At 43.8% G+C, this 19,466-nt stretch overlaps 1 protein-coding gene across 2 annotated transcripts in view; it reads left to right on the forward strand.

The window, feature by feature from the left end:
* The first annotated feature begins 367 nt into the window (after positions 1-367).
* PAPSS2 (3'-phosphoadenosine 5'-phosphosulfate synthase 2) overlaps positions 368-19,466 on the forward strand; it is a 77,339-nt gene continuing 58,240 nt past the window's right edge. For both annotated transcript variants that reach the window (XM_073548197.1, XM_073548198.1), the window contains exon 1: positions 368-524. In XM_073548197.1, the coding sequence (XP_073404298.1) occupies positions 513-524 (12 nt within the window). In that variant the 5' untranslated portion in view covers positions 368-512. The remainder of the gene's footprint in view (positions 525-19,466) is intronic.

Genomic DNA, 19,466 nt, shown 5'->3' on the forward strand with positions numbered 1-19,466 from the left:
CCTTTTCTCTAGCTGTTACATAAGGCTTGTGCTGTCAGGTGCTGTTCCCTTGACATGTGTGTAGATAAAGCCTTGTGTCCTGCAGCTGATAGTGCGCCTGATGAGCCTGGGGAGGAGGCTAAAGAGCAGGCAGAGGGGTGAACCCTGTTCCCCTCACTGGGGCTCATCCTCCTCATAGCAGGAGAGTGAACTTTATGCACAGTGACTTGTAGGAGTCCCTCTCATTGTCAGGCTGCAGAGGAGGAAGGCAGAGTCAGGAGGAGGCCCCAGAAGGCCAGCTCCACCCAGCCTGGTGCCTGCTGCTGCCCTGGTCAATGCCTCCAGTCAGCCTGCCCCTCAATGGTTAACCAGGGGCGGGGAGGGAGGAGGGGAAAGGTTGGTCCAGGGACTTTGCTACGTGTCTCCCTCTCCTTTTATACCTCCTTGCTCCGCTGCTGGAGCCACTGTCCTCCTGAGGCTCCGCTCCTGGCTGCTTCCTCTGCAGAAGTCCCATCAGCCCAGCTCCTGCCAGCATGTCCCAACCGGTAGGAAACTTTGCCAGCTCTGGTTCTGGATGCACAGCTCCTCCTGAGTGGGAGCTGCCTGCACGATCCATGGCTGGGGCTTCTTCTCTTGGTACACAGAGGCTGTGTCACTCACTCCCCTGCTCAGGAGGACTGGGTCTTTAAATCTCAAAGTAGGCTGCCAAGTAGTGATTGACAGGTTAGGTCTTTTAAGATGTTCTGCAGCAGAAGTTGATTATTTTTAAGAGCTTTTTCTGCTGTAAATATTTTGATCTTGTATTCCTCTAAGGTTATGTCAGTTGGGTGACCACTATATATATATATATATATATATATGTGTGTGTGTGTGTGTATGTATATATATATATATATATATGTGTGTATGTATGTATATATTATAAATGCTACATCACATCACCTAAATGAAATGATTTGCCATTCATTCAGGTTTCTTGGAAAGCTGGGTGATCACCATATATATGATATACATCACTTGTCCCATGTATCACCTAATTCATTGGATTTGCCATTCAGGCTTCTCAGAAAGCTGGGTGATCATCTCTGCTGGAACTTGCATGTCCGGCCATAAAAACATACATAGTGATAAAATACAATGGACGAATTATGTCTACTGTAGATCATTTAACACAGAAGAAAAAGTTTGAAGGGTACAGAGAGGGTAACATGGAAAAAGTTACGGTAATTCATTATTTGCAAATATTTTGTGGACCTTCATTACTGTAGTCTTCTGTAAAAGCAGGGTCATAGAGACGTACTTTAGGGTCCTATACTCGCTGCAGTGCCGAGACTCACCGTGGACTTCCCAAACCTGAACTTAAAGCCTCATATACACATGAAAGGATGTAAGTTCAGGTCGTGCATTGGAAACTGGATGTGTGAATCTGACCTCAGGCCCCTTTTAAATCAAATGTCTTATTTGCTCCTACAAGTTCCATCTGTTTTTTTTCCTTTTTAGAACACGTACTCATTAGGATGCGCTGACCCCCTACAGGTCAGTGCTTTGGAAATAGGGATGTGTTAATCCGGCCTTAGGCTTGTTTCTCACATCTGATATTTTCATTCATCTTCTATTTGTGTTTTTCACGGCAAGAAGACCTATCTGTTATAGTCTATAGGGCTGTTCACACGTCTCCATTTTTTGTGTGTTTTTTTTTTTTTTCCAGACACTCAATCCGCAAAAAAAAAGAGACATGTCCATTTTTGATCCTAGTCGCTAATCAAACTCCTAGTGTCAAGCACCTCTTCTCACTCACGGTATATCACATAGACTGTTATGTGTGAATCGGAAGTCGTTTTTACAATGTAAGCCTATGGAGTGTAAGAACATGGCTCCATAGCCTGATATTGTGACGTAAGCGACTTCTGGTCCCCGCATAAACCCCTGTGTGATCCATGGAGTCAAAATTTCAGTGACATAAGTGAGAAGAGGATTGGAGGGGCGGAAGACGGCGATCGGTACACTAGACGCGTGTTTAGACAAGTTTAGAGATTAAGAAATTTTCTTGTGTGTGCTTCTTGACAAAATGGCTATCATTGAGAAATCACTGTTTTATCATTTGCTCGATTTCTTTGGTGATTTCCAGGTGTAGTTGAGTTTGAGTCCATAAATTCTGCAGACCATTTCCATAAGATATGTCTAGATGAGGATGTTGGTATGCGGCACTACTTGTCAATGGACCTCTTAAAATCTTCTACTCTGAGACCATAACCCATTAAAATGCTCATTGTGGCCAAGTTCATGGACCATGTAGTGCAAACAACTATGACGCTTGTTCCTAGATGGGCCTTCAAAGACCATCCTGATGAAAAATTACAACTTATCACCTACACTCAGGATCGATCTTCCGTTATGGGTCATTGAGATCCACAGCAATCACAGGAATAAGGTCCCTATTCTTCTGCTTGAATGCCAGAGGTAGCTGAGTACGGAACTTGGTTATCTTCAGCACTCGCATAGTCAATGTGTAATAGGGGCCTGTCATATTATGTACATGAAGGCTGGTGACTCAGCTTTGGTTTACTTTACTGTATTCCTTCCACTTTACCCGAATGTAGACATTCATGTGTAGGTCGAGATATTAAGGAATTCCATGACATGTACAAATTCTACTTTCTGATCATCCGACTTGCTTCCTGTAAAAGTAGGGTAATCCCATGATAAGATCTCAAGAAGGTTGACGTTCCAAGCCAAATCTCTCAGCTAAAGGCTGAATTTAGTCTATTATTATTTTATTATTTTTAGAGCACCATTGATTCTATGGTGCTGTATATGAGGAGGGGTTTCATACAATTATAAATTACAATGAACACGATAACAATAACAGAGTGGTACAGAAAGGAGAGGGCCCTGTGGGCTTACAGTCAACAGGGTAATAGGGAAGGAGACAGTATGTTGGGGGTTGCTCCGATGGTGGTGAAGTGGCAGGTGGTCATTGCAGACTGTAAACTGCCCGTACACTTTAGAACCAAATTAATATGTATGGTCATTTTATTGGGCATTCATATCTCAGACATTCATTGGAGACAATTCATGGTAATATCTAATTTTCTCCACTGGCCACAGTAGGATGGGCACAGATAAGTCGGCTGCTCTGCTACACTCTGTCCATATTTCCAATACAAATATATAGGAGTTACGGAAATGATGTAGCAGTGCAGTCGGCCCAGCTGTTTGTGCAGTCCCATTCTTTTGTGGCCAGCTTAGTGGGGTAGAAATTTCTTACATGAACCTAAACAAAGAACAGTAGACAAATTAAGAATTTATAATCTGTAGACACAGGAGATCTGCCAGTGGAAGGTGTGATAAGAGAAAAATTCCATTGGCAAGTTTGTAAGTCTTGTAGGAGCTTCACATTATGTTTGGCAGAACCTACAGATATGTTCATAATGCTCTTACCCATTACTGCTCTGTGGTGTTGCACACTCCACCCTGACGCGCGTTTCGCGTGGGCTTCTTCCATGGGCTGCTGCCTATATGGACGTATGACTTGGGTGTTATTTTAGTCTGCGTTATTTACACTTTTTTCACTCTCCACTTGGAGGTTCACTTTTTTGTGCAGACTAAATCACATGGGTCCTTTGAGTACAATATTGCACAGTCACTTTATTTCCCATATGGGTCTGTTACTGAGCTCTAACCTTAAGTACTAAGGCCTAGAATCACAGTTAGGCCGGGATCACACATGCGAGAAACTCGGACGAGTCTCGCATATTAATACCCGGCACTGCTGCTGGCACTCGGGAGTGGAGCGTGCGACTGTATGTATTTCTATGCAGCCACACGCTCCACTCCACAGTGCCGGCGGCAGTGCCGGGTATTAAGATGCGAGACTCGTCCGAGTTTCTCGCATGTGTGATCCTGGCCTAATAGAATGTGTTCTGTCCTTAAGATTTTGAATTACCCGTCTCCATTCAAGTGGGGAACTCAGAACTGCTGTTATTTCAACAGAAGCAGACCCCTAGCAATATGCAATGTATCACCTATTGGGTACAACCCCATCAGAATTATTAAACCACTGATTTGCTGTTGGTTTAGAACATCCTACTGGTTATGCACCCGACATCGGCCAAGTGTGCATGTTTCCTTAGGCAGAGAACGTAGTACCAGGCTTGTTGAAAACAGGAATTTTGAGATGGGACATCCCTATATGCATTAGTTGGTTAATGGATTTGGTTGACAGTCACCTTCTAATGTGTTTGGCCATCTATAGTGTGTAATGACCTTATGTAAGTGGTCAGCAGTGTCCTAGTAGACCAAGTGCAGTTTAGGTAGCTCAGCTTATGACTGGCCCATTGTTTTGTCTTCTTTGTTCTTTTTCCTCATTTACATTGAATCCATGGGGAACAGGAATGATATCATTTCTCTGCCTGCAGAGATGTAACATTTGGACTTTCAAGGTGGAATTTACAGATCTCCTAGAAAGTATTGTTTGTTTAGTGGGCAGTCATCTGACAGCATAGCTGAAGTTGTTGTATAGGCTGACCTGCTTGCTAAAGGCTGAAAAACTAAAGATCTTTGTTAAAAAGTACAATCTGAAATGGTTTGATAAGCATGCAGTTGTTGTAAAAGTCCTATGAGTGGGGTTATCTGGCTCCTCACAATGCTAACCGGCAGGGTCCGGGCCATACAGTGGTCAGAGCAGGGGGGCCCATGCTATGACACTTGTATGTCTCCTTTATAAGAAATAACATTCATGATTCACAATAAAATAATTATTAGATTATCACCGTTAAACCTCACTTTTTTGGTCATGGTCAGTTTATAAATGATTGACGCGGAAGATCACCATTGACCTTCAGGAGAATACAGGTTGCCATCTACAGTAGCCCGTACTCCGCGTGTATTGGGAAGTTGCTATATATGCAGTTTGTATAAATATCCTTATGCGCTGACGTTATGAGATAATTTCTATAGTAATTTGTATTTACTATGCCTCCAAATGTGCCGTAAATCATTGTGTTGTCCTATCCAAGTGTAGGTCAGTGGGACAGGATCCCCGCAAAGTCCATGACATGGTCTCCTCGCCATATGTTATATACTAATCCGAAAATGAAAGCTGAACTCTGGTTGTTATAGCCACAGACTTTTTTTTCCTCTTTGGATGGATACACACATCTGTGTGGCATGGTCTCGGCATGGTCCGTGATGAATAGACCGGTAACCGGTCTCCAGACTTGAACTTGGCAGCCTCATATACATCTTTGAGCTTGCTGATTTGGGGTCAGGATGCCCTCCACGGGTCCACGCTCGGACTGTGACACACGGACGAGGGAATAAAGCCTTAGGCAGTTTTGATAAATTAGGCCCAATATCTTTAAAATGTAGACGTATGTTATACAGTCCGCAGCAGCCGCCGTCCCTGAACGGGAATATCCAGCGCCTCCGTTCTCTGCGGCTCCAGACTGAGCATTTCTTGGACTTCACATATTGTGTACGTGATGGCTGGTGACTCAACTTGAATTAGTTTATTGTATTCCTACTACTTTACCGGAATGTAGACATTCATGTGTAGGTCAGCCTATTAAGGAATTCCATGACATTTACATATCTGCTTTCTGATCATCCAACTTGTTTCCTGGAAAAGTAGGGTAATGCCAATATATAAGATCTTAGGAAGGTTCATGTTAGTGTGGATGACCCACCATTGCATAAATACTATATGAATGGCAAAAATACATAGTGTAATAGACTGCAGCATATTGGGTAATGCTGATTTTCCACAAATCATTAGGCCAGTGTGCCAAAATAGTGTTTGTGGATTGAGGAATAATTCCGCGCTATTAAGCGACATCAGATTATACGAGGATGTCCCCACCACCATCATATTCTGCACAAAAAAAGAAAAACTATTAAATTATGCAGTATAAATAGAACATCATGCCTAAGTTTTCACATGATGGCATGATAATAGAGATGAGCAATCAGATTTTCACTTACCCAGAGCAACGTTCACTTAAAGGGGATATCCAGGGTTCTGTATATAACATATATTTATATAGCTCTCTAAAAAGAATGTGCCTAAGCACTAACAGGTAGGCTTCTTTCCTGGCCTGCGCTGCCGACTGGGTGTGACTACCATGCTGATTGACAGCTGGTGCCCCAAGTTAGGCAGCTGCCGGAAGCTGACTGTAAATCAGAACGACGTCGACAGGCCCGCCCCCTTAACAGCAGACCGCCCTGCTCTTTCGAAGTGACATCAGTAAAAGTAGCTGAATAGCAGGCAGGAGCGGGTCTGTGGCGGCGAAAGAACAACATGCAGTTAGGTAGCAACTACTTGTCTGTTTGCGCTTAGGCACATTTTTTTTTTCTACAAAGTCCTGGATATTTCCTTTAAGGCCGTGGTCAGACTTGCATGAAACTCGCCCGACACTGCCGCTGGCACTCAGGACCGGGACGTGCGGCTGCATGTATTGCTATCCTGGTGCCGGCGGTAGTCCCGGGTATTGACATGTGAGACTCGTGCGAGTTTCACGCAAGTCTGACCCCGGCCTAAAGGTGTATTCAGATCTCCTAACATGTAGTAGGTGTAGTAATAATAATTATAATATTAGCAAATAACATTGATTAGAAAATAGTATAGTTCTTCTGATAACATATGTCATTTACCCCATGAGCAGGGCATTGCAGAAGCTTAGGTATCCATGGTCACTAGAAACTGTCACTGTATGAGTGGTCGTATCCATGGATACCTAAGCTACTGCAATGCCCTGCATATGGTTTAAGCAACATAGGTTATCAGAAGAACTATACTACATTTCTAATTAGAGGTATTTGCTAATATTATTATTATAAAACAAAAAAAGCCAAGAAGCCAGCGCTGCCTATGGTCAGCACACAATGCTGCTTGGCTTTTTTATTATTATTATTATTATTATTATTACACCTACTACATATAGGATCTTGGAGATGAGTATACCTCTTAATTACTTTGTCAGCCAGACCTGAGAAAACTTCTTTAATTCATTGTGAACATCTCTTTGACACGTGGGCCTAGTAATCACAAGAGAAGCCCAAGGTGCCAGCATTCCAGGACTGTCTGAGGAAGTTCACACTGACTGGTCTGATTGCCACAGAGTATTGACGTGGACTCATGGATAGTCATGGATTCTCTACAGGGCTCTCTTTATGGTAATGCCTCAAAGTATCACAGCACAAAAGCGTTACCAAAATGTGGACCCTGCAGTGAATGTGGAAATGTTTAATTAGTTCATGCACCATGTGATCTGGATGACTGACATGAATGGTTCCGCAACCCTAGAGGCCATGAACCCAGTTTGGGGACCACCTCACAATTACTGTAATAAATAGAAATCTGGAGACAAGTTGTAATCATAGAACTCCTACATGGACTGCTGAATGCTGCTGTAATTGGATTTTTATACATCCGTCATCTGCTCTCAGGCAGTGAAATACCCCGTTGTGGACACACTAATGTCAGCACGACGCTGTGTAAAAGAGAGCATTCAGCCTAGGTGGGTCTTTCAGAGAAGTTGGAAAGTAATTGACACCGTTTCATATAAAGACTCTTTGTCACATCATATTTGGGACTGAGGAAAGGCAGCAGCCAAGTACACAAGAATTAAAAGCCAGCATTTTCAGCAGAGGATTAGGGGAGTACAAAGTAGAAGTCTTTGAACAGGGTAATTATATTTGTAAAGTTACTAAAAGTACAGGGTTACGTAGGCACATAAGCCAGGATGCAGGAGGCTCTCACTGGGTTCAATATTTTTGCAATGTACATCTACAAATCTTTACATCTTTAAAAAAAAATGTACAACTTGTGAATATATAAATTTATGTAATTATCAATTCGGTTAAAGGGAATCTGTCACCCCTGGAAAGTGCCCATATGTAACCTATTAATATGGGCATACAGGTGATAGAAATGTTACACTAGTCCTACCTGTATGCTCATATTAATGGTGTCGTTGCTGAGAAATGTTATATTCTGTCGGTATTCTAATGATTTCTTCCGGACTTCGGGGCGTGCAGTGCCTGAAAGAAATCTCTGCCTCCTGTCTTCATTGTAATACTACCCCCGTCCCATCAGCGTCAATTACGGCCCCAGAATCCTGCGCCCTGCACTCCCTCAGGAATACATCCCTCATCCTCCCTTCTATGGGCACTACATTCAGGGGTCTTCTGCGCAGGTGGCGGAGACTTCCGCTCCAGTGACTTCCGATGTGCGCGCCGATAAGGTGCTCTCCACACTTCCTCCATGCACAGTCATCACTATGTACCCATGGTGTCTAGTGATGATGGGCTAGGAGGAAGTGGGGAGAGCATATTATCGGAGCGCACTCCGAAAGTCACAGTGACTCGCCTCCGCAGAAGATCACTGATGGCCATGCCCGCAGAAGGGAGGATGAGGTATCTAGTTCTGAGGGAGTGCAGGTGCGGGATTCCGGAGCCGTAACTGACGCGGATTGGAGGGTGGTATGTATAATGAAGACAGGACAGGGATCTCTGGGGCGTGCGGTGCCTGGAAGAAATCATTACAGAATGTAATATTTCTTCACAACAAGTCTGTTAATATGAGGCAGACAGATCGGACTAGTGTAGCATTTCTATTACCTGTATGCGTCTGTATACGTCCCAGAGGGTGACAGTTTCCCTTTAAGGATCGGCAATTAATTTCAGATTGGTGGGGGTTTGATTTCAACTAAGAATAGGTTATCGATATCATAGTCCCTGAAATCCCATTAAGAAAATCTAGTAAAGAAAATTCTCCATGTTTGATCAGTAATTTGGCCCATTGGTGAATCATGAATCTCAGCACTTTCTTTATTCCTACTTGTTTTGATTCTGAGTTATGCGGAATGTTGTACCCCCTTCTCATTCCCAGCAAGCCTCTGAGCATGTGTGTCTTGGCACCTATTTCTTTTTCAGTTTCTAAGTAGAGATTGTCTACATCATCACTTGTAATTTGAATGTATGTCTAAAAAAAAAAATTGTCTTTATTTTCCAAGTATTCCCCTGTGATGTCATTGAATGACCTAAACTTAGATGACCTCATCTGACAATTACTTGCAGTTTCTGGTGATGCACAAGAAATCCTGCAGTTTGCTGATGATAACTAAGCCCCCTTCACACATAGCGAGATCGCTAGCGATCTCGCTAAAGCGTCACCGATTTTTTTGACGCAACAGCGATATCGCTAGCCACCTCGCTTTGTGTGACACGTACCTGTTTCCCGGCTCCCCGCTGGATATCGATGATCGCGCGAGAACGGGATGGTTTATTTTCTCATCGCCGGCTTCCTGCTGGCGCCGACGAGCGGCACATGGACACGGGCGGAAGACGTCAGCAGAGCTGCCGTCTGAAAGGTAAGTAACGACTGCTGCTGCATCGCTGGTGAGATCTGCCTGTGTGGAAGCTCACTAGTGACCATTTAGCCATGCACCAGCGATCCTGACTGGATTGTATCGTTGTCGGGATCGCTGGTGCATCGCTAAATGTAACGGGGCCTTAAGGACATAGATTACTGGAACTATGTCCTGTGGTCTGATAAGACCAAGATAAACTTATTTGGCAACGATGGAGTCTAGCGTGTGTGGTGGTAGCCAGGTGAGGAGTACAAAGACTGCCGTCAAGCATGGTGGAGGGAGTGTCATGGTTATGGCTGCATGAGTGCTGCCTGCTGCGGGAGCTACAGTTTATTGAGAGAACCATGAATGCCAACATGTACTATGGTATACTGAAGCAGGGCATGTTCCTCGCCCTTTGGAAACTGGGCCGCAGGGCAGTATTCCAACATAACAACCTGAAACACCTCCAAGACCACCACTGCCTTGCTAAAGAAATGTCTCCTGAAATAAACCCTATTGAGCATCTGTGTGGCATCCTCAAATGGAAGGTGGAGGAACACAAGGTCTCTTGCATCCACCAGCTCCGTGAAGTTGTCATGGAGGAGTGGAAGAGGATTCCAGTAGCAGCCTGTGAAACCTCTAGTGAACTCCATGTTTAAGAGAGTTAAGTCCGTGGCTGAAAATAATGGTGGCAACATAAAATATTGACACTTTTGGCACAATTTGGCTATTTTCACTTAGGGATGTACTCACTTCTGTTGCCAGCGGTTTAGACATTAATGACTGTGTTGAGTTATTTAGAGGGCACACCAGATGGACACTGTTATACAAGCTGCACACTGACTACTTTACATTGTATCAAAGTGTCACATCTTTGGTGTAGTCCCACGAAAAGATATAATAAAATAATTTCACAAATGTGAGGGGTGCACTAACTTTTGGGAGATACTGTAAATGTGCAGAACAAAGTCTATGTAGTAGTCAGGAGATAGCGATGCATATATACCTAGATGCATTAATGAATACAATTCAACAACTACTGCTCAAAGTAGTATGATGCACTTTTGGACTGAAAAAGGACCCGTATACTGTTCTTCCACAAAGCACATCTTAATTCTGTGTCCGCTCCTGCATTTGGTACACCTTTCAGTTCAGTACACATCGCTGGAATCAGGGTCTCAGCCCTTACATCGTGCTGCTCTCAGATTACATAGTAAAAACCTGCTGACATATTCCCTTTAAATTAAACCTCTATCAGTTGTAGGAAATGTCTTTCCCACTGCTCCCTGCCAGGAGATTGAATTGATAGAAATGCACCACCGATTGCAAGGGACACTGCCAAATTTCTACAAACAATACATATTGTGGTTTTACCCAATGGCCGCACTGCCTCATACTAGACAAATGCCAAGAATTACTTGAGTATTGCCAAGATAAGAAGGTGTATTTACCCACCTTCTTTGTTTGTTTTCCATTTTCCTGTTGTATTTGCTTAGCTGCTGTGAATCCGGTCATTGCCAAACATCTTTGATTTCTTAGAATGGAGAGTTTTGACTTTCACTTGGGAAGAATATAGAAGTCATCATCAGCAAAGGCCCAGGCAGACCCTGACCAAGGGGCATTGTTGCACCATGGTGCTGCCATTGGTGTAGTAATGTGGAGGTTAGACCAGGAGGTAGTGGTGGGGAATGTGATCGTGTGGGCAGACAAAAGGGCCTAACTCAACCCTGAACGACAGGTCAAAGTGCCAGAGAGAGGGAATCCGGAGCTGAGGAAGAAGTAACATCAATTGGGAACATAAGGAAAGGCTCCTGAGTAGAGATGGGCGGACACCTGGATGTTTGGGTCCAGCGGGTTCGGCCGAACAGTTGCAAAAAGTTCTGGTTCGGGTACCAGAACAGTTCCTGGATCCTAACCCAGACCCCATTCACTTGAGTGGGGGGCCTAAACATCCAGAGTTTGCCACTTTGTCATGTGCATGGCAACGTAGTAAACACCACTTCTGATTGGCAGTGAAATTATCACCGCCGGTCAGAGAGCCGCAGTTCCCACGCTGTCAAAAGACAGCGTGAGTACTCAGCTGTGATCGGAGGTATAAAGTTAACCTCCAGTCACTGGTGTCAGCTGATGGGAATACTGATCCCATCATCTGACACCTGCTGCCGCTAATAACAGTGAGAGCAGGAGTGGCGGATGTGAGTATTCATTAACCAGCTCCTGCCCTGTAAATAATAAAAAAACGGCATGGGTTCCCTTGTATTTTTGATAACCAACCAGGTAAAAACTCACAGCTGGGGACTGCAACCCTCAGCTGTCAGCTTCAGAAAGGCTAGTTATTAAGAGTAGAGGGTTGTCATGGTTAGTTATCAAAAATAAATAATTAAAAAAATGGCGTGAGATCCCCCCCCATTTTTGACAACCAGCCTTGCTAAAGCAGACAGCTGGGGGCTGGTATTCTCAGGCTGATAAGGGGCCATGGATATTGGCCCTTCAAGCCTAAAAATAGCAGCCCGCAGCTACCCAGAAAAGGCACATCACTTAGATGCGCCAATTCTGGCGCTGTGCCCGGCTCTTCCCACGTAGTGATGGCAAGTGGGGAGATTGTTGGGGGGGTTGATGTCACCTTTGTATTGTCAGCTGAGTGCTCACGCTGTCTTTTCACAGCGTAGGAACCGTGGCTTTCTGACTGGCGGGGATGATTTCACCGCCGATCAGAAGCGATGTTTGCCGCTCTGCTATGCACATGAGCGACAAATACCCGAACAGTAACACGGACTTCCTGGTGAAGTCCGTGTTTGGTGTCCGTGCCTGAACAGTAGGTGTTCGGTACGGACGCTGAATTTTACCGTTCAGATTCGCCCATCTCTACTCCTGAACCTCAAACCCCAGACAGGATTTATGTTTTGAGGAATGACTGAAAGATATTCTTCTGTATTGACCTCCAAAAGTGTTTGGGCTGGTGAGATGTGGGGATGACCCCAAGGAACTCTTACAGTTAAGGTACCATTACACTTAAAGATGCACCAGCGATCCCAACAACGATATGACCTTGTCAGGATCGCTGGTGCATCGCTGCATGATCGCTGGTGAGCTGCCAAACAGGCAGCTTCACCAGCAATCAGCACCAGCGAGGACGCTGGTATCTAAGGTAAATATCGGGTTACTAAGCGGCGCATGTCACTTAGTTACCCGATGTGTACCATAGAAACCTGCTTGCTCGCACTGGGAGCTGCGAACACGCAGGTTTCTAAGGTACACATAGGGTAACTAAGTGACGTGCGGCGCTTAGTTACCCACTGTTTACCTTAGATACCAGCTCCCAGTGCCTGCTTACAGCGCTGGGAGCCTCGCTGATCGTTGGCTCCCTCTGCCACACACAGCGATGCGTGCTGGCCAGCAGGAGAGCAACGATCAAAAAATGGCCCAGAATGATCCTGCACGATCAGCGATACCCGGCGGGGGGGCCGGTCGCTGATGTGTGTCTCACACAGCGAGATCGCTGTGGTGTCACAAAATCAGCGATCTTGCTGTGTGTGACGGGGCCTTTTGTGTCTTAAGGGGGTTTTACACATAGCGATATCGCTAGCAATATCGCTAAAACGTCACTGGTTTTGTGACGTTATAGCGATATTGCTAGCGATATCGCTATGTGTGATACTTACCTCCGACCGGCTCCCCCGCTGTCCATCGCTGATCGCGCGAGATTGGGCGGCTCCATTTCTCGTCGTCGGCTTCCTGCTGGGCTTCCTGCTGTGTGAGACGAGCGACGCTGGAGGCGGGCGGGAGGACGTCAGTATCGCTGTGTGTGAAAGGTGAGTATCGTGCGCTGCGTCGCTGCTGCATCGCTGTGAGATCTTTCTGTGTGAAAGCTCACTAGCGATCATTTAGCGATGCACCAGCGATCCTGACCGGGTCGGATCGCTGGTCGGACCGCTGGTGCATCGCTAAATGTAAAAGGGCCTTTAGAGTCCAGGAGAGCCTACAGTCCTATCTGGTGGGAAGACACGCAAGAGTTGAGTTTATGGCTCTGGTTGTGAACCGTACAGTACATAGGACAGTAATGTCTGTGCTGTACCACGGAGCTGCATTTACCAATGCTCCTTCAAAAATGTTCTCTAAAGAGCCTGAACGACTTTTTTTTTAATGAATAATTACAATGGAAATCTAGTTTCCTCATTATTTTTTCAAGATTCTAGTCTATCTGCTGAACAGATGTACAGAACGCCATTTCCTTCAGACTTATCTGTACACATGGATATTTGGTTTCCAAATTATTAACATTTTCAGCGGATATTAATGGCACGTGCTCCACAAATTGAGCTATTTCAGTGCCGCAGTGCAACACAGCGAGTCAGTCTGTACGTAATAGGAAGCAGCTTTACGATGAGGCATTTTTACTTTTGGACTAAAGGGAACCCTATAAAATCAAAGTCTGTCTTGTGGGTCTGATAGTATCATATAATGCCTTTATCAAGATAGAACATAATGATGAAATGTGAATTATAAATCAATTATTGTGGAAATAAAAGATAATATAATATCACTTTCAAACTGTGGCACGATAATGCAGGACGGCTGCTCTTCTGAGAACTCTTCTGATTGAGTTCACTTGTCACAAATAACAATTAATAGAATTTCACAAACATGAAAATTTCAGTTAGAATAAAGCGAGTTGAGGATTTTGTTCATTTCTTGATTGGCCAACACCTTATATATTTTATTAAAATCAATACGCAAACACCCAAAGAAAAGTTTCTCGACTGTAGGAACTGCTAGCGAGTCCATATTCCCGAGCGTACATCCAACAATGCTGACAACTACAAAAAAAAAAAAGACATTTTATGATTATCGTTCATGAGGTGTCACTAGGATGTAGTGAAATAAAGGACTATTTATGGTGCTTTATGGTGAACGCAGTCACAATATTTTTTTTTTCCAAAATTTGAAGCTATACAAATTAGCTTCCCATAATCATTCATTCATTCAGCTTACTGGGCTTCAAAACTAGCATTTCAACTTAACTGTAATTTTTGCACTGTCATAGGCTAGTAAGGGGTTAAACCTATAGTTATCGTTATTCTCTTACCACTATAAGGCTACATTCACATGATGAGCTTTGGATGCTGCAGAATTTCTGCACCTATTATTTAAATTAGGTAACTTTATAATTTTTCATTGCATTTTTTTAACGTGCACTTATCACACTTTTTATTCTGCGTTTTTGTCTCTTGTTCGTTTGTCATGCTTTAAATAAAGCTGATTGTTTTTTGATACTTTCTGGTATTTGGCTTTGAGAAAAGTTTATTGATATACTTAAGCGTGTTTTTGATGTGTTTCAGCCGCAGAAATGCCCCAAAACCGCATGTACGTTTTTTACCTGTGGATATTAGACATTTATAATGCAACTCTAGGGGCCTCTCTCATCAAGCTTGAAAGTTTTGTTTGCTAGCAATGATTGTTTTAGCACCAGGAGCTTATCATTGCTGGGACACAGCAGCAGTGCATGCTAGTCTGACTCCGCCCCCTTCTGTGATAAGTAGCTTACAGTCTATGGACGTTATAATATACAGAGCTTGGTGTGGGCGGGGGCAGCTTGCTCAGCTCTGCTTCATTGCGAAATCTAAAACTTTGATTGTGTCTGCATGACTGCACCTAGTAATCTAAGTGATACATCGTTGGATTCAGCTTCTCGTTGCCTACATCAGACTGCTCACAGATGAGGTAGCAAAAGCCTGCTGACAGGTTTCCTTTAACCCTTTCATGACCAGAGGTATTTTTGTTTTTGCATTTTCGTTTTTTGCCCCCCCTTCTTCCCAGAGCCATAACTTTTTTTATTTTTCTGTCAATATGGCCACGTGAGGGCTTCTTTTTTTGTGGAACGACTTATATTTTGAACGACACCGTTGGGTTTACAATGTCATGTACTGGAAAACAGGACAAAAAAAAGTCCAAGTGCGGTGAAATTGCAAAAAAAGTGCAATTACAAAATTGTTGTTTTGCTGTTTTATAATGTTCACTAAATGCTAAAACTGACCTGCCATTATGATTCTCCAGTTCATTACGAGTTCATAAACACCAAACATGTCTAGGTTCTCTTTTATCTAAATAGTGAAAAAAAAAATTCCTAACTTTGTTAAAAAAAAAAAAATTGCGCCAATTTCTTATACTCATAGCGTCTCCATTTTTCATGATCTCGGTTGGGTGAGGGTTTATTTTTTGCACGCCGAGCTCATGTTTTTAATTATACCATTTTGGTGCAGATACAATCTTTTGATCGCCCGTTATTGCATTTTAATGCAATGTTGTGGCTACCAAAAAAGCGTAATTCTGGTGTTTTTTACTTTTTTTTTTTCTTGTTACGCCGTTTAGCGATCGGGTTAATTGTTTTTTTTTTTGTTTTTTTTTATTGACTGGGAGATTCTGAACTTGGCGATACCAAATATGTGTGTGTTTGATTTTTTTAATTATTTTATTTTGAATGGGGTGAAAGGGGGGTGATTTGAACTTTTTTAATATTTTTTTTTACATTTTTTAAACTTTTTTTTTACTTTTGGTATGCCAACCCATCGGTGATCCGCGATCACGTGACAGGGGTCACCGATGACCGGATTTCACGTTAAATGCCGCTGTCAGAGTTTGACTGCGGCATTTAGTGGGTTAATAGCCGCGGGTGGAATCGCAAGCCACCCGCGACTGTTTCGGGCACATGTCAGCTATTTAAGAAAGCTGACATGTGCCAGAAGAAGATGTGGGCTCACCGCCGGAGCCCACATCAAAGGGAGGGAGTCCGGCATCTGCGTATTATTACGCCTGATGTCGGAAAGGAGTTAAGTGGTACAGGTGATGGGCTGAGGTGTAATTATTATGTTAAATTATTATAATCCGTTTGCTGCAGGGTTTAGGAAATCTTGAAGAATCAAGCCCTCAGGCACAACTTAACCATTCAGTAGTTTCCCACACAGTTTGCTTCCAAGCCAATGTTTTTGCATTAGTCAGTAATATTACTAAGATCCTGGATAGACGAGGGCCTAAAGGACGCTTTTTTGGCCTCTATTGGTGTAATGTAAGCTTTTAGACACAGTTATTGAGTATGTTTAGAAGTGTTCCAGCGTCTGTGCTAACAGCCCTTCCCGTGGTTGTTCCATCCCGGGGAAAGACCTGGCTGGTCATTGCTTGCGTTGAGAAACATGTGATGGTGTCTCCGTGGCTTCTGTTTTGCATGTTTTGCATATTTCCCATAAGGGATGGGGGCAGTGCTCTAGAATCACTGCGTTGAGAAACATGTGATGGTGTCTCCACAGTGTTGGATGTTGATCTCCATGAGTTCATTCATCCTCATTTTTCACAGCCTTTTACTAGGCATTGCTCCTACTAGCCAGTTTCCTACTCCACACTGATGAGGGACAATACCCCGAAACAGCTGTCTGTGGATGGATACCATGTTTTGGCATAGGTGGTTTCCTTCATTGGAGACTGTCCTTCCCATGGTTGTTCCTTCCCGGGGAAGACCTGGCTAGTCATTGCTTGCGTTGAGAAACATATGATAGTGTCTCCGTGGCTTCTGTTTTGCATGTTTTGCATATTTCCCATAAGGGATGGGGGCAGTGCTCTAGAATCACTGCGTTGAGAAACATGTGATGGTGTCTCCACAGTGTTGGATGTTGATCTCCATGAGTTCATTCATCCTCATTTTTCACAGCCTTTTACTAGGCATTGCTCCTACTAGCCAGTTTCCTACTCCACACTGATGAGGGACAATACCCCGAAACAGCTGTCTGTGGATGGATACCATGTTTTGGCATAGGTGGTTTCCTTCATTGGAGACTGCCCTTCCCGTGGTTGTTCCATCCCGGGGAAAGACCTGGCTGGTCATTGCTTGCGTTGAGAAACATGTGATGGTGTCTCCGTGGCTTCTGTTTTGCATGTTTTGCATATTTCCCATAAGGGATGGGGGCAGTGCTCTAGAATCACTGCGTTGAGAAACATGTGATGGTGTCTCCACAGTGTTGGATGTTGATCTCCATGAGTTCATTCATCCTCATTTTTCACAGCCTTTTACTAGGCATTGCTCCTACTAGCCAGTTTCCTACTCCACACTGATGAGGGACAATACCCCGAAACAGCTGTCTGTGGATGGATACCATGTTTTGGCATAGGTGGTTTCCTTCATTGGAGACTGCCCTTCCCGTGGTTGTTCCATCCCGGGGAAAGACCTGGCTGGTCATTGCTTGCGTTGAGAAACATGTGATGGTGTCTCCGTGGCTTCTGTTTTGCATGTTTTGCATATTTCCCATAAGGGATGGGGGCAGTGCTCTAGAATCACTGCGTTGAGAAACATGTGATGGTGTCTCCGCAGTGTTGGATGTTGATCTCCATGAGTTCATTCATCCTCATTTTTCACAGCCTTTTACTAAGCATTGCTCCTACTAGCCAGTTTCCTACTCCACACTGATGAGGGACAATACCCCGAAACAGCTGTCTGTGGATGGATACCATGTTTTGGCATAGGTGGTTTCCTTCATTGGAGACTGCCCTTCCCGTGGTTGTTCCATCCCGGGGAAAGACCTGGCTGGTCATTGCTTGCGTTGAGAAACATGTGATGGTGTCTCCGTGGCTTCTGTTTTGCATGTTTTGCATATTTCCCATAAGGGATGGGGGCAGTGCTCTAGAATCACTGCGTTGAGAAACATGTGATGGTGTCTCCACAGTGTTGGATGTTGATCTCCATGAGTTCATTCATCCTCATTTTTCACAGCCTTTTACTAAGCATTGCTCCTACTAGCCAGTTTCCTACTCCACACTGATGAGGGACAATACCCCGAAACAGCTGTCTGTGGATGGATACCATGTTTTGGCATAGGTGGTTTCCTTCATTGGAGACTGTCCTTCCCATGGTTGTTCCTTCCCGGGGAAGACCTGGCTAGTCATTGCTTGCGTTGAGAAACATATGATAGTGTCTCCGCGGCTTGTGTTTTGCATGTTTTTGCATATTTCCCATAAAGGATGGGGGCATTGCTCTAGAATCACTGCATTGAGAAACATGTGATGGTGTCTCTGCAGTGTTGGATGTTGATCTCCATGAGTTCATTCATCCTCATTTTTCACAGTCTTTTACTAGGCATTGCTCCTACTAGCCTGCAAGCCAACGTCAAGGCTCCTCATAATATTGCAGGTCCCTAACACTAATGTGAAAACAGCTAACAGAAAAAATTGAAGTGTTGGGGACCTGCAATATTATGAGGAGCCTTGACGTTGGCTTGCAGGCTCTATTATGGCCAAAATATTAACCAATACCTCATTTAATGTACTCATTGTATCCATTAATTTTTTGCACTTATCATATCAATTTTTGCAGGATGCAGCCGGGCCTCTTTCTGTTGGCTTGGTCTATTGGGGCGTCTGTCACTGTGTGTTGCATATTATAGTGCAATACTATGGGCGTCATTAATAGGTTGCAAGCCAGACACTTTGCATCACACTTATATGTGTGACTGACGTCCTATGCAAGCCTTATCTATGTGCATTTTTCCTACTAGGCAGCCAACCCCACCATGGTTTGTTAGGTGTGGGGTGGTTGTTTTTATCAGTAGTTTGCACCTGAGCTGCCCCTTGCCTTTATTAGTGGAGGTCCACTGCATCCTGCTATATGTGCATTTGTCATCAGACAGGGTTTTGGTAAGGCCATATCTTGTCGTGTGAGTTTTTTTGGGTTCATACATACCGTTTTTAGATCTAAAATCCAGGACATTGTGAACTTCCACTACTCTGTGTGCTCTCAGGTTTTTATTTGTTTGTTATGTACATTTTCATGGTTTCCTGGATAGATGAGTGCACTTATTGTGTAATGAGCTGATGCATTGTATTATTTGTAATGGTTAGATTAAAGGGAATTGTTAACTCGAACAACCCTTGTCTCCTGGGGAAGGTCATAGTATGTGGACTTTTACTCTTTAAAGTTCTTGTGTTTCATAGTTAAGGATCATTTGCATTGTATTGCTTTAACGTCACTTCTAGTACTTTATTGTTCACCTCTGACAAACTGAGATAATCTAGGTTAAATTTCCCGCTCAGTCCTTCCTTAAAATAAATAATGCCCCAAGTTTCCCTTAAGACAAATATTACCCCCTAGTGACG

The sequence above is a fragment of the Dendrobates tinctorius genome, unplaced genomic scaffold, assembly GCF_039654945.1.
Source record: "Dendrobates tinctorius isolate UK_male_01 unplaced genomic scaffold, ASM3965494v1 ptg000156l, whole genome shotgun sequence".
Classification (NCBI taxonomy): domain Eukaryota; kingdom Metazoa; phylum Chordata; class Amphibia; order Anura; family Dendrobatidae; genus Dendrobates; species Dendrobates tinctorius.